The 15,636-nt window shown below is 39.2% G+C and overlaps 1 protein-coding gene across 1 annotated transcript in view; it reads left to right on the top strand.

Annotated features, from left to right (window-relative positions):
• Positions 1 to 221: 221 nt before the first annotated feature.
• Positions 222 to 15,636, top strand: part of si:zfos-911d5.4 (uncharacterized) — a 42,851-nt gene continuing 27,436 nt past the window's right edge. Inside the window, exons 1-6 of the mRNA XM_017482965.3 lie at positions 222 to 376; positions 1,633 to 1,818; positions 2,670 to 2,770; positions 2,928 to 3,079; positions 5,353 to 5,581; positions 6,668 to 6,888. Coding sequence (XP_017338454.1) covers positions 1,652 to 1,818; positions 2,670 to 2,770; positions 2,928 to 3,079; positions 5,353 to 5,581; positions 6,668 to 6,888 — 870 coding nt within the window. The 5' untranslated portion in view covers positions 222 to 376; positions 1,633 to 1,651. The remainder of the gene's footprint in view (positions 377 to 1,632; positions 1,819 to 2,669; positions 2,771 to 2,927; positions 3,080 to 5,352; positions 5,582 to 6,667; positions 6,889 to 15,636) is intronic.

Raw genomic sequence — 15,636 nt, 5'->3', positions numbered from 1 at the left:
ATTTTTTGGTAGGCCACAGCTTCTTACGCACTGTTAACGGTGTTTAGACAAAGCTACAGCCGTTGACCAGTGTTTAGGGTAAGGCTCTGTTTCGGGAAACCCTGAAGTAGGTATAAAATACTATAATAGCAATAAAAGTGAAAAGAATAAAGAGTAGTCGCTTTCAATCTGGCAACCCCCAGAAACCTGGCCGCACTACAGGAGTGACGTCACGGCGCTCCACGAGGTTCGTTGTTTACATGTTTTCTAGGAAAGAGCAGTGTGTTGTGAAATCACCTTCAGGGATTCAGTTTCATTAATCACACTGCGCAGAGTTTTCACACACTATATACTCCTGAAACAGAGAGCAGAGAGACCTTTACACCGTTATTCTCTGGTAAGGAGTTTAGAGAGAGAGAGAGAGAGAGAGAGAGAGAGGGGGTTTGTTTTAGTGTGTGTGTGTGTGTGTGTGTGTGTGTGTGTGTGTGTGTGTGTGTGAAGTGATTGTACAATCACTTTTGAATTTTATTCTCATTTAAAATGAGCAGTGTGAAAGGATTTGAGTTGAATTTATGATTTAAGAAGTTCTGAGTCGAATAGGGATTTATTTATTTATGTATTTGTTTGTTTGTTTATTTGTTTATTTGGCTTTCGTATATCATCGTCCTCACGTTTGTTTGCTGATATATTTTTCCATTATGCCTTTATTTCATTCCATTTCCCCCCCGCTCATCACATCTTTAGACTCAATGTTTACTATTTCTAGATTAATAAACATTATTTAAATATGTAATAACCAGTATTATATCACACTGCCACGGTTCTAAGTGTAATGTTTACTTAACAAGTCCATTCTCATGCTTTCTGTATAATACTGTACATGTTTATTGTACTCCTGTCACTTTTTAAACTTTTCTGAACATATTAAAATGAGTAATAAATATTATTTAATAAAATAATTTAATACTGGGAGTGCTGGAAATGAATAATAGAAAATATTTGATCATACTTGTATCAATATTTTCTGTTCCTCCAGGTTAGATGAAATCTCAGATCTCAGGAAAAAAAAATCCTGGATATAACTCTTGTATAAATATTAGAAAATTAAATGGTTAAGTTAGTAAATTGTATTTAATAAAATAATTTAATATCAGTTACTAATTAAAATATATTTCAAAATAATATTTTAAATATATGGTTAATAATAGGTATTATTTAATACAATTAAATCATTTTCAAATATTAACTAATAATATTGTGAATATTATTTTTTTTAAATAATAATTGTGTATCTGTGTAAAAAAACTTTGGACTAAATTTTCATTTCTAGTTTATGTGATGTGTTAAAATGGCGCCCTCTTCTCCTGTTCCCTACAGTGATCAGTCATGTGCACTGTGTAGTAATAGTGAACGTTTCATGATTAATGTACTGTGGCTGTGTCCCAAATGACATGGCGTTCCTTGTGTAGGCCTCGTCTTCTTCTTTAAACAGCACCGTGAATTTTGGATATTCTCTTTTTCTTTCTGGTTCATGTTTAGGACCGTATCCTGTTGTGGTGCACTGTGGGATAGTGTCAGGAATAAGCTTTCACATACCTACAACAACACTGCTTTTGTAATATGTTTTATATCATTTTGTGTGTCGTGTGTCAGGTGGGTTAATCGTGTGAGAATGTTTGAGCTCGGGAGTCGACTGGCCCACATGTACCTCTCCTCGGGGCCCGGAGAACCCAGCGGCTGTGTGCAGAACAGCAGCCTGTCCTCTACTGCTGGTCTGGATCTGGCAAAAAACAAAGAGGAGAAGATTCCTGGCTTACAAGAATTTCTGCAACATGTGCGGTCAGTACATCTGTAAAAGTGTTTCATCTTTAAGTCGTATAGTAATGTGTGTTATAGTCTGGAAGGCGCTTCTTCATTTAGCTGTTGAACTGATGAAGTTTAATGCAGAAACAGCTTCAGGATTAAGAGTCCTCTTCGGGAGGAGTCCAGTCACCTCGATTTATTACAGCAGCTGCACCATGCGCACAGAAATAGCATATTGTCACTGACTGACACTCCTTTATTAGGACTGAGAGACACAGAGGCCATGCCTCCTTTATTAGGACTAAGACACAGAGGCCACACCTCCTTTATTAGCACTGAGCCACGGAGACCACGCCTCCTTTATTAGCACTGAGACACAGAGGCCACACCTCCTTTATTAGTACTGAGCCATGGAGGCCACACCTCCTTTATTAGGACTGAGACACAGATACCTCGCCTCCTTTATTAGGACTGAGACACAGATACCACGCCTCCTTTATTAGGACTGAGACACAGACACCACGCCTCCTTTATTAGGACTGAGAGACACAGAGGCCATGCCTCCTTTATTAGGACTAAGACACAGAGGCCACACCTCCTTTATTAGCACTGAGCCACGGAGACCACGCCTCCTTTATTAGCACTGAGACACAGAGGCCACACCTCCTTTATTAGTACTGAGCCATGGAGGCCACACCTCCTTTATTAGGACTGAGACACAGATACCACGCCTCCTTTATTAGGACTGAGAGACACAGACGCCATGCCTCCGTTATTAGGACTGAGACACAGAGGCCATGCCTCCTTCATTAGGACAGTGACACAGAGACCACACCTCCTTTATCAGGAGGTATTATTTGTCTAATAAATGTTTCTGTAAATTCCAGGAGGCTCAGTGGGCTGAAGAAAGAAGACGTTTTCTGTAACCTGCGTGTCCCAAATCAGTTTCAGACATCACGCCAGGAGATCAACCTCATCATCCTCACAGGTGTGCCTCTGTAAATGTGTTTATAGCTCTTGTTTATTGAACTATGATCCTGAAAAGCTCATTAATTTCTGCACTGTATACACGCATATAGAGGAGATGATGTGAAAACCGCGAAGCTCTTAATTGGGCTTTTAGTGAACACATGACGTGTGTACAGGTGCCGGTGTGTACTGTATGGACGTAAAGCCATGGAGGGGCGTGGTTTCTGCTCCCGCTCCCTACACTTGGCACATCCAGGTGAAAGAGGAGGAGCAGAACTTCACTAACACGTCCATCCAGCAGATCCCCGACCCCCTGCAGTCCATCACGGTAACACATCACTCCTGTGAGAACTAATGAATAAAACACTCAGTGTCATGCTCTTATAGAGAAATAATCAACACCTTACAAGGAGTTACTGTTATACCCGTGATGTTGATGATTTTTCTACAGCAGCGCATCCTGAAGTGTTTTATTCCTCTTAACAGCAGTTTGCCAGCAGTTAATGTACATATTTAAATTTTTAAAGAATAACACATCGTACATCTTTATCTGTTTATAGTTACATTCATTCTTGTGAAACGAGTTAGTTCCTGCTCTCACTTACGTTATAGCAGCTATTAACACTCACCAGCCCTCTCTTTTATTCTCTCTTGAAGACATCCCCTCTATCCTGAAGATGTCAAAAAACTGACACTGGAGACTCCTTCCATAAATGTTAAATAAACGGTTTCTTACAGAAAAGTTCACCGTATTAACAACGACAAGTCTTTGTTAATTACCAGTGCGTTTAATAATTAGTTTATTATTAAGTTTAGAGTACTTGTGAGCTGGTTTAACTGATTCATTAAAGAGTCGGTCCGTACAAACGATTCATTCAGGATTGGTTCAGGAGTCAGTGATCACTGTTTGTGTCGCCATTCTAAAGTAAACGAAAGTAAACGGCAATAAACAGATTACCCCGCTCTCACACTCGCTCGAGTGTTTTGTAAATAAGTAAAAGTGCAGCGTGTGCGGTTTATGTTTATGAGAACGCTCTATCTCTGACACCCAGCCAGTTGGGCTCCTTTTGAAGAAGTCATGAAGCGCTGCACTAAACTATGGCACTTGGAAACTGTAATATCCATAAAGAGTTATAAACTTATGAACACCTGCCGCCGTATTTAGAGTAGCACTTATAGAACAAATGCAAAATGCAATAAATGAAACAGGGTCGCTGACGAGCATCGTGCTGCTGCTGAGGCTGATATAATGATGATGATGATGATGCTTTTCCATAAGGGCCTCTCACACACACTTCTGCTGAGGTTAAACCAGGTCGTGTTCATGGTTCAACTGCTTCCTGGAAAATGGACAGTGGTGGTTCACTTAAACCAATCATCTACATGTCACATTTGCAACATGTAGTCAGAAATATTATTATTATTATTATTATTATTATTATTATTATTATTGCTCAGAAAACCTGGAAAAAAAATCCTACTATATTTAATTTGTTCCAGGACTTGTTCTATTTTGTCAGAAAGTTTTGATCCAGTTGTGATAGACATTTTAAAAACGCACATCAAAGTTGTAAAAACACTGTTATTAGGCAACGGAAATAGTATGGCCACTGAGTGTACACTAGCTAGTGACTGAGGCTAATGATTTAGCTGTGTGAAATTCTTTAACAATTACCTCAGATTACTAAGAAAATACTGAACTGTATTAGCCACTGTAATTATGCTTAGCATCGACTGCTAACCACATGTGAACACCCATTGTGCTTGAATCATGAGGACACTGTTGCTAGGCAACTTAGAACTATGCGTGCTGGGAGTAAGATAGCGAATTATTAAGACTATGACTTTGCAAGCTAGCATGTAGCATGTGTAGTCTTTTGTCGAGACCGTGTAAAGACGCAGCGACGGTGGAAATGAGACGGAACCATCTGGAATGTCGACATTTACCTCAGATGTGTTAGTAAATTACACTTAGCGTTGACTGCTAACACGGTGAACACGCAACTGTTTGTAAACATCGCAGAATACCAGTTATGCATTATGAAAATACTGTTGCTAGGCAATTCAGCTAATTATTAAGGCTATGATTTCACTAGATAGCATGTAGCTTGTGTAGTCTTTTATACAGGCATAGTAAAGACACAGTAACAGTGGAAATGAGGCAGAACTATCCGGAACATCAACATGTGCCTCAGATTTGTGGTGAAATTGCAAAGAAAAGACTTTGTAAACTGTTACAACGTTGTAATTACACTTAGCACCGACTGCTAACACAGTGAACATGGTTAATTATCAAGGCTATGAGTTTACTAGCTAGCATGTGGTTTTTAAGATAAAGTAAAGAAACCGTGAGAGTATAAATGAAACAGATCACAGAGAGTAGAAATGAGAGTAGAAATGAAATCTAGAATGTCAACATTTACCTCAGAAGTGTTGGTAAATCAGTAAGAAAAGACTGTAATTTCACTTAGCATCGGCGGCTAACATTGACACGCAACTCTACGCTTGAATCAGGGTAAAACTTTTTATTTAATTTTTGTTTGTCTCCTTATGATGATAAATGATGAAAGAAAGAAACTCCAAAGTTGTGTGTTTTTCCAGATGAAGACCAGGGACCTGTGCAGCCACATGCGGCGGTGCGGCGTGAACATCAAACCCACGCTGTTTTTACCCAGAATCCTCTTCCTCTCACCGCACTGTCACCTGGATGAAGAGCTGAAAAAGAGGAAGGAGCTGGTCCCTCATGGTGACATGGAGAAATTTCTGCGCTCGCTCAGGGAGGGCTATGTCACCTGGATCGCAGACGCCATCACGCCCTCGTGGATCTCAGGTCAGAGAGTCGTATGTCTTATATAAATCTACATTGTGTCATGAGAGCACAGTTACTAGGCAACTGGAAAACATGTACACCGAGTGGAAAGTAGCTAATGACTGAGGCTAATGATTTAGCTTCATGAAAGTCTTTTATACAGACAATGTAAAGACAGAGCGACGGTGGAAACGTCACAGAATCATCCGGAACATCAACATTTACCTCAGATGTGTTGGTAGAATATTAAGAAGAGTCAGAAATTATACTGTTCGTAGCATTAACCGCTAACAACTGAGCTTGAATGTAGAAAAAACCTGATGCTACTCTGTTGATAGGTGATATAGAAGTATGGACTGTGTATAAACAGGCTAATTATTGAGGTTATTGATTGATTTTTATAGCTAGCATGTAGCATGTGTAGTCTTTTATACAGACGGTGTAAAGACAGAGCGACAGTGGAAACGTCACAGAACCATCCGGAACATCAACATTTACCTCAGAATTTCTAAGAAAATCTCTTAATTTAGCTAAAATGACACTGGAATTACACTTAGCATTGACTGCTATTGTATTGTAGCTGAGTATTGAGTGCAAAATGACTAATTATTTGTTACTAACACGTGCAGTCTTTCATACAGATAGTGTAAAGACAGTAACATTGTAAATAGCACAGAACCAACTAGAACATCAACATTTACCTCAGATGTGTTGATAATTTGCTAAGAAAAGACACTGTATAACTAAAACAACACCATCTTTAAACCTAGCACTGACCACTAGCGCCGTGAACACACAGTGTATTTAAACGTAGAAGAACACTTGATGTGCTTCATTTATAAGCACTTTTTTTAGCTATGGAAAGTGTTATCTGTTAGTGTTTGATATTGGGATGTTTTTTCGTTCGTATACTTGGTGATATATGGTGATGAAATAAAGGACAATCGTTAGCTAGAAGCCTGTAAGCTAGCTACTAAATGAGTTGAACTAGCACAGACTGTTTTTGTGCATTTTCTCTGCAATTATCACAATATCTTCTATGGTATTTGGTATTTGAGACACGCCCCCAAAATCTGTTTTGACGTTTCTCTGATTCTGATTGGTCAGGTCACTTGTCATTCAGGCAGTTGGGGGCGGCGAGAGACGTGCTGGGACGGTTGGGGACGTGGGACGTGGTGCGGCTGAGCAGCGGCGCCGAGCTGAAGGGCGATTTTCAGGGTTGCCAGCACCTCGCCATCGACAGACAGGAAACAGACGTGCTGGAGTTCAACAGGGGGCGGAGCCTAAGTACTGACACACTGTGGGCTCTGCTGGGACACACACCACAGGTTAGAGTACGCGCACACACACACACACACACACACACACACACACACTAACAGAAAAAATAAATTGTATGTATTCAGAGACATTAAGTAAATATTTATTTATTTTTTACATTTCTATCTATCTATCTATCTATCTATCTATCTATCTATCTATCTATCTATCTATATATCTATCTCATTTAACTATTCATATTGATTTGTTTATTTATGGATTTCTGGTCTGTGTTTTCAGATCATTTGTTTATTTGTTTGAACATTAAATTAATTCATTAACTGCTTTTATGTTTTTTCTTCTAATTTGCAATCTTTTGCAAACACACACACAATATAAATGATAGGTGATAGGACTTCAGTGACTTAACTGAACGCAGAATCTTTGCCTCTGTTTTTTTTTTTTTTTTTTTTGGGGGGGGGGGGGGGGGGGGGGGTTGTTGTTGTTGTTTTTTTTTTTTTTTTTAATAAAGCTCAAATTTTGTTTAAAAGATCATTTTCCCTTTCGGCCAGGCGCGAATATGGATACAGTGTCATAATGTTAGTGCTTCCATCATACCGACATTAACAGAGTCTCTCTCTCTCTCTCTCTCTCTCACACACACACACACACACACACACACACACACACACACAGAGGCAGTGAGTGAGTAAATAACCGAGAGGTGGTGTGCAGCAGAAATACACAGACCATTTATTACAGTCCTGTTTACAGAAATCAATAACAACACCGCGGGCCTGCTGCTGAAAAACGAGCCACAACTACACACATTACACACTGAACACCTGGAGAGAGAGAGAGAGAGAGAGAGAGAGAGAGAGAGAGAGACTCAGATAAAGAATGAGAGATAAAGTGAGACAGTGCGAGAGAAACAGCGACAAAGAAAGAGACAGTGAGAAAGAGAGACAGATAAAGACAGAGAGAGATAAAGTGAGACAGTGAGAGAGAGACAGATACAGTACGGCAGGGAAGAGAAGGATAAAGTGAGACCGCTAAAAAGAGCGATAGAAACGGTGAGAGAGAGAGACAGATAAAGAATTAGAGATAACGTGAGACAATGAGAGAGAGACAGATGAAGAGAGATAGAGACAGTGAGACAAAGGAGAGAGGGAGATAAAGAGAGAGAGGGAGACGGACAGAGAGAGAGAGAGAGATGTAGTACATAGTGAGACAAGTGATCTTCAGACATATGGAATATATTTAGTATACACTGTGGAATTTTATTTTGTAAATCTAAATAAATAAACACACAAATAAATAAATAAATCAGTAGGATTGAGAGCGTACACAGTGTTTAAAGTGTTCATTTGTTACTCAGCGTCGATTTTTTTTTTATCTCATATTCACCAACAGATGGCACTGCTGTCAAGTTATAGTATCACTGACATTGTGTGTGTGTGTGTGTGTGTGTGTGTGTGTGTGTGTGTGTGTGTGTGTGTGTGTGTGTGTGTGTGTGTGAATTCCTAATGTTAATTATGTTTTATAATCTCTGGTCACCATTTTAGCATTAAATGACTAAACATTTTAATTAAAATGACCCGAGACGGACGTGTTGAAGGCTCTCAAAACACACACACACACACACACACACACACACACACACACACACAGAGTTATTATATTATCACCTCTTTTGTAATCACTGTCAGTAAATGACACCAGTCCACTTTTTTGGGCGAGGTAAAGGAGTGTTTATGAGGCAGTGAGTGGCGAGTGCAGGACAAAAGCACACGGCTTGGTTTACAGAACGCCGTATTTGTATCGCAATTTCAGTGTGAAGAGCGAGGAGGTGATGAAAGGAGGAACTGTTAAAAGCCTCGCATTGTGTTCACACCTGCACCACCCCAGAACAACGTGCTGAGGACCAGACGCTGTGTCGCTGAGCCTCACTGCTCTTAATTATTCTAATATATTCATAAAAACATCATCAAAATCAGTTACATCACTACAGCAACATGAGTCAGAGCAATGAATCTAAATGAATCAGTGCAAGGAATGAAAATGAATCGATTCGCTGAATTTATCATGAAACAAAATGAATTAAAATCAAAGTGAATCAATGCAGTGATCCAAATTGAATTGAATGATTTAAGATACAGAAATACACCGAATCAAAATGAGTCAAATCAATTAATATGTGTCAAAGCAGTGAGTCAAAATAAATTCATTTAAACTGAAAGTGAATCGATGCATTGATACAACGTTAGTCAAAAGTGAATCAAAATAAATGAATGCAATGGTTTTAATACAATGAGACAAAATGAGTCAAAGCATCGAATCAAACTGAATCAGTACAATGAGTCAAAGTGAGTCAGGGCAGTCAATGAATCAAAATTAATTCATGCAATGAATTAAAGCAAGTCGAGACAATGAATCAAAATGAGTCCATGCAATGAAGTAAAATACATATAAGCAATGAATCGATATGAATCAGTGCAACGACTTAAAATAAATTCAAACAATGATTTAAATGAGTAGTAAATGAATCGAAATTAGTCAGTGCACGGACTTAAAACGAGACAGAGCAACAAATCAAAATGAATCAGTTCAATGAATTAAAAATTATTCAGTGCAATGAATCAAAAATAGTAAATGTGATGAATCAAAAAGAGTCAAAGCAATTAATCAAAATTAATCAAAAGATTATTCCATATAGTGAATCAAAGTAGTAAATGTACTGAATCAAAATGAGTCAAGACAATAACAAATTAATGCACTGATTTAAAGGACACATGCACTGAATCAAAGTGAGTCAAAACAATGAATCTAATTAAGTCAAAGCAGTGAATCAAAATGAATCAAAGTAATGAATGAATATTAATCAATGAACTGAATCAAAACACAGGCTAATCTACATACAGTATACATGAAAGAGATAAACATTTCCAGCTTAAATCCACAATAAATAAATACGTTCCATCTGGAGCAATTCCAGGTTTGACGTGACATTTACAGTCAACACTTGAAATATAAATTCTCAGAGGATGTATTTATTATCAGTGTATTGAACCATCTTTTTATATTTTCCTAACCCAGTCCAAACATTAGAACAATATCAGTCTATACACGTTTTCTATTTTATAAACATACATAACATACATACATGACAAAAAAGGGGACGCGAGTATTTGGGAGACAACATGCATACCCATTAACATTTCTTTTTTTACACTAGTAAAGGGGTTGAATCTGAAACGCTAACATCCTCTCACGCTGAGCAGGAAGACAAGGCGTGTAAATGTCTATACGAGTTCCAGTTTACATGAACACGATATGAGCAGAGCGTATGTACAGCTAACGATCTCTGCATGGCTCTGTAGCAGTTAAACCCATACAGTGATAGCATAGCTAGCGACACTAAACTAGCCTAGTCTCGTGTAAGATAGCCAGAAAGTTCAATCATAAAATCCAACTTTTTTGTCTAATTTTCTAATTTTTTAAGCAATTAGCCCTCACCTCCAAGAAAAAAAAAGCCATGGAAACAGTCTGTACATTTTTTAAATGTTTTTTTTTCACGGAGAAGAATCTGGGCTTAGCCACGGATGATTAACAGTCCAGCTAACGCCCCTGACAAGTATTAACAATTTCAGTAGTTATGTTTGAACCACGTCTAATAATGCCTGTCCTTTGGATTCTGCTTATTAAGAGGAGGAAAAAAGAAGCAGCTATTCGAACTGTGTTGAACAGATGTCCGAAAAAAAGCGAGGGTGCACGTGCGAAAAACACGTCATCACGAGAGGTGTGTCCGTTAACAGTCAGCGGAGTGAACAACATATTCTCACGCCTGTTCATCTCTCTCTCTCTCTCTCTCTCACACACGCGCACACACACACATTTATCCAAATACTGTAAGAACGATAACACGTGTAAATCCCCATGGTGTTCTCATGGTTGTTGTTAGAATTTAATTTCTTGTTACTAGAAGTAAAACATTACGGACGTGATGCTGCCCTGAAGCGTCGTGACGTCCTAAATATAGCCCTTATGAATTCAAAAGGCAGCGCTGTCATGACAAACTGAGTGTATTTATATGAAGTATGGCTGATTGAAACTGTTATTTCAGTCTTGTGTGGTGGATAAACATGCCATTTTCCTTAACACTTCTATCACAGCACATTAGTGCAGTAAAATACAGAACCTAACACTTTAAAAGGGTTTTGTTCACGTGTTAAGAACGTTATTTTTAAACGTAAGCTCACTGTAGGCAGGCCACACTGACCTCGCTATGACTCCACCCTCACCCTCACCACGCCCTGCTTTGCCCCGCCCACTCACGACTCCATGGCCGTCAGCATGTGTGTATAGTCTGTAAGTGAGTGATGTATTGTGTGAGCTTTGTGCTGCGCTGTATTGCAGCCTGCTCGGAGTTTTCGAAGCTGTCTCGAGGCGAGTCGGTGGTACGCGTTTCAGAAATGTTCCAGCTCTCGTCCTCACAGTCGTATGGACGCGTTTGGGCGGATAATGTGCGTGTCTGAAATGCACTAGAATCGCTGCTTCACGTGACTGGGCTGTGTCACGTGATGGCGTGAAAGCGTATGTGATAATTAAGTGATGAAGCTAAGAACCGTATTTAATTTGATTCAGTTTACATTTGGGAAAAACTCTGGGTTAATAATAGTCTAGGTGTTTATTGATGGGTTTCTTTGTGCTACACAGGATCTAGAACTTATCTAGAACGTCTGTGATTGGTCGGAATATCCACAGGAGAGCTCATTTGCATATTGTCATACAGATTAACAATGTGTTATGCAGAATTGTTAAAGAAATACATAAAATGCGGTTACTGTATACTGAAGTACTATCTTAGCATTTTAATTCAGGCATGAGATTTTTATTTTTTTATTTTTTGCTGTTATGTTATTACCACTTTAAAAGTCTGTTTACATTTTTTCTGTTTATTTATTTATTAATTGATGTTTTCATTGTGCACGACACCACAACATGGCCGCCGTTCCCCTCCTGAGCGATTTGTGTGTTGTTGACTGTTGAATATTTGTTTCTCCCGCTCGGCTAAGTGCCTCTCTTCTCCGATGCAGACTTTCTTTTTTTTTTTTTTTTTTTTTTCCTCCTTTCAGATCGCTCCCATTAACATCGCCATGCCGAACCGGCAATTACTCACTCAGCTCTGCCATTCAGGGCCGCAATCCGCTCGCTGCCTGCAAGATGCTCATTAGCCCAATCCAGTTAATTGTATAAGAAGATAATTGCATGTAAATGCCGGGCCTAAAAGCAGCCTTTCGAGCCTCCTCGCTGCCTCAATAGACGGCTGCTCCGGGCTTTCTGGGTAGTTTGCGTAACGGGAAGGCAATTAATTGATTTGGCTAATGAAGTAAAATACTCCAGACGCACACTGCGCATGCAAAGTGGCGAGGATCAGCAACCGATTGCAGCAAACGAGTACAAAACAAGCAAATAAATAAATATCTGGTGAAGGGATAAAATAGAGATGATATTAGGGGAAAGGGTTTGTTTTAAAGTTACGATACCGGATTTTCAGTGTAAGAGTAAAAAAAAAACCTTTTGAGAATATTGAATTAGCAGAGATAGATGGGGAGAGGGAGAGAGAGAGAAGGAGGGAGGGAGGGAGAGACGAGGGCTCAGGGTGGTGTTTAATTTGCTCTCTGTCAAACAGAACAATACTTACTGCCATGTTGACAGAGTGAAGTCAAGGCTAAAGACTGTGAGAGGTCAGAGGTCACAGAGTTTTGGGAGATTCTCGCCTTACAGGCCAATCTGGAGCCAAGTCGAGGTTTACTGAAGCTTTTACACTCCAGTTAGATAGATAGATAGACAGATAGATAGATAGATAGATAGACAGATAGATAGATAGATAGATAGATAGATAGATAGATAGATAGATGGATGGATGGATGGATGGATGGATAGACAGATAGATAGATAGACAGATAGATAGATAGACAGATAGATGGACAGATAGATAGATAGATAGACAGATAGATAGATAGATAGATAGACAGATAGATAGATAGATAGATAGATAGATAGATAGATAGATGGATGGATGGATGGATGGATGGATAGACAGATAGATAGATAGACAGATAGATAGATAGACAGATAGATAGAAAGATAGATAGATAGATAGATAGATAGATAGATAGATAGATAGACAGATAGATAGACAGATAGATAGACAGATAGATAGATAGATAGATAGATAGACAGATAGATAGATAGACAGATAGATAGACAGATAGATAGATAGATAGATAGATAGATAGATAGATAGATAGATAGACAGATAGATAGATAGACAGATAGATAGACAGATAGATAGATAGACAGATAGATAGATAGACAGATAGATAGATAGATAGATAGATAGATAGATAGATAGATAGATGGATCGATATGGTTTCAGATTTGTTTATCCATAAGAATAATAAGAGTAATCATACTAATAATAATGATACGGACAGATACAGACCGTTTGGACAGACAGACAAAACAGCAGAACTTCAGTCGAAAGACAAGACGATGGATGGACAGAGACAGAGTAAGTGACAGACACTGTAACAAAAATGGACATAAAAGATGACAGAAAGACATAAAGACAGCCACACAAACAGATCTACAATAACAAAAATTGACAAACAGAGCTAAAAGGACAGATAAAATGATAGACAGACAGGCAGAGAGACAGACAGGCAGAGAGACAGACAGGCAGAGAGACAGACAGAGAGTATGTCAGTATGTAATGACAGGCCGTACTCCTCATGTCCACTTGTAACCTCTGCATGACCTGGACTTATAAAGGACAGAAACAGACTGATGACTGTGCATGTGTTCATTTGGCGCTTTTTGATGATGTCATCATGTAGCGCTTCTTCGCAGCAGATCACACACACACACACACACACACACACACACACACACACACACACATGTTCACATGATTGATCAGAGTTTAACATGAAACAGAACAGATTTTACTCCACTGAGACCATCAGACCATCCTGTCCATCAGCTCAGTGCTCCAAAATCCTCCATTACAAATCCATCTGTATGACATCTGCTCTGCCCCCCCACTTCACCCCTTCGCCCCGCAGGCCCCCCCCGACCCTCCCCAGGGTCCTCTCTGCTCTCCGGGGGGAGATGCTGTGTTAAAATATCATCTGCTATTTTAAAGAAATATTTGTAAATTGATGCTGTGTTGTGGATCAGCATTACACCATTAATATGGCCTTTCACTTACAGGAACACCAAACCTGCTGTTTATATAACAATAACAACAACAAAAACAATAATAATAATAATAATAATAACAACAAAATACTACTACTACTACTAATAATAATAATAATAATGATAGTAATAAGCATAATAACCATAACAATGACAATAATAATGATAATAATCATAATAAGCATAGTAATAACAATAATAATAAGAAGAAGAGGAAGCATAATAATAATTTTAATAAGCCTAACAATAATAATAATCATCATCATAATAATTTATAGAACGTTAAAAGAACAGACACATACAAAACTGGCAGCAGAGGGAGAGTGTCTGTCTGTTTTTCTGTCTGTCTGTCTGTCTGAAAAATCGTACAATAACCTGGTTGCATAAGTATACACGCCCTTTTGTAATGGGTCATGTGACTGTGCTCAAAATTCACACGTTCTGATTAACCTCGATTAAAGATCTGTTTCTGTATGATTCTCTTCTTGGTTTTATGCGACTGCTGAAGCCAAAGAGTTTACAGATCATGTAGAGGATTCCACTGTGGAAAGGTATGAGTCAGGAGACGGTTACAGAGGAATTTCAAAAATACTAGATGTACCGTGGACCACTGTGAAGGCCATCATCAGCAAGTGGAGATAATGGAGCACTACAGGGACATCACCAAGGACAGAACGTCCCTTCAGAAAAGTGAATATCTGGCGAGTATTGGTCACTCCCTGCAGGTGACAACAGTCTCTCGTATTCTTCACACGTCTGGCCTATGGGGAAGTCGCCTAGATCACCCCAAACCACGTGGTATATATAATGTGTTATGAGCTGATGAGACCAAGGTAGAACTTTTTTTCCGTAATTCTAAAAGATATGTTTGGACGGCTTATCACCCGAAGGAAACCATACCCACGGTGAAGCACGGTGGTGGCAGCATCACGCTATGGAGCTGCTTCAGTTCAGCTGGGACTGGGACTGGGGTTGTAGTCAAGACAGAGGGAATCATCATCATCATCATCATCATCATCATCCTCATCGTAGCTCCAAATACAGCTGAAGATGAAGAAAAATTCGACCTTCCACAATGATAAACCCGAAGCCCAAATCCAAGTCAACAAAGGAGCGGCTCCAGAAGAAGAAGATCATGAGCGTTTTGGAGCGGCCCGGTCTGAGCACAGATCCGTGTCCAGAACGTGTGGAATGACTTGAAGACGGCTGCGTACAGGAGATCCGCTCACTCTGTGATTGATAGATCTGGAGCATTCTTGCAAGGAAGAGCGGGATAAAACGACTAAACGAAGATGTGCGAAGTCGAGAGACTCTTCCAGAAAAACACTGAGTGCCGAATTACAAGCAAAAACTAAGTGTTAGTTAAGGGGTGTGTATACTTATGCAACCAGGATATTGCAAGGTTTTTCTTCTTTTTTTTTCTTTTCCCCCTATTTGTCTTTCACTTTAATGTTGTTGAGGTGGCAAAGTGTCTGTGTGTGTGTGTGTGTGTGTGTGTGTGTGTGTGTGTGTGTGTGTGTGTGTGTGTGATGCTGCCAGTCACAGTAGCA

Source organism: Ictalurus punctatus, chromosome 13 (assembly GCF_001660625.3).
Source record: "Ictalurus punctatus breed USDA103 chromosome 13, Coco_2.0, whole genome shotgun sequence".
Taxonomy (NCBI): Eukaryota; Metazoa; Chordata; class Actinopteri; order Siluriformes; family Ictaluridae; genus Ictalurus; species Ictalurus punctatus.
Note: the sequence above shows the minus strand (reverse complement) of the source record. Positions and strands in the feature narration are given on the sequence as shown.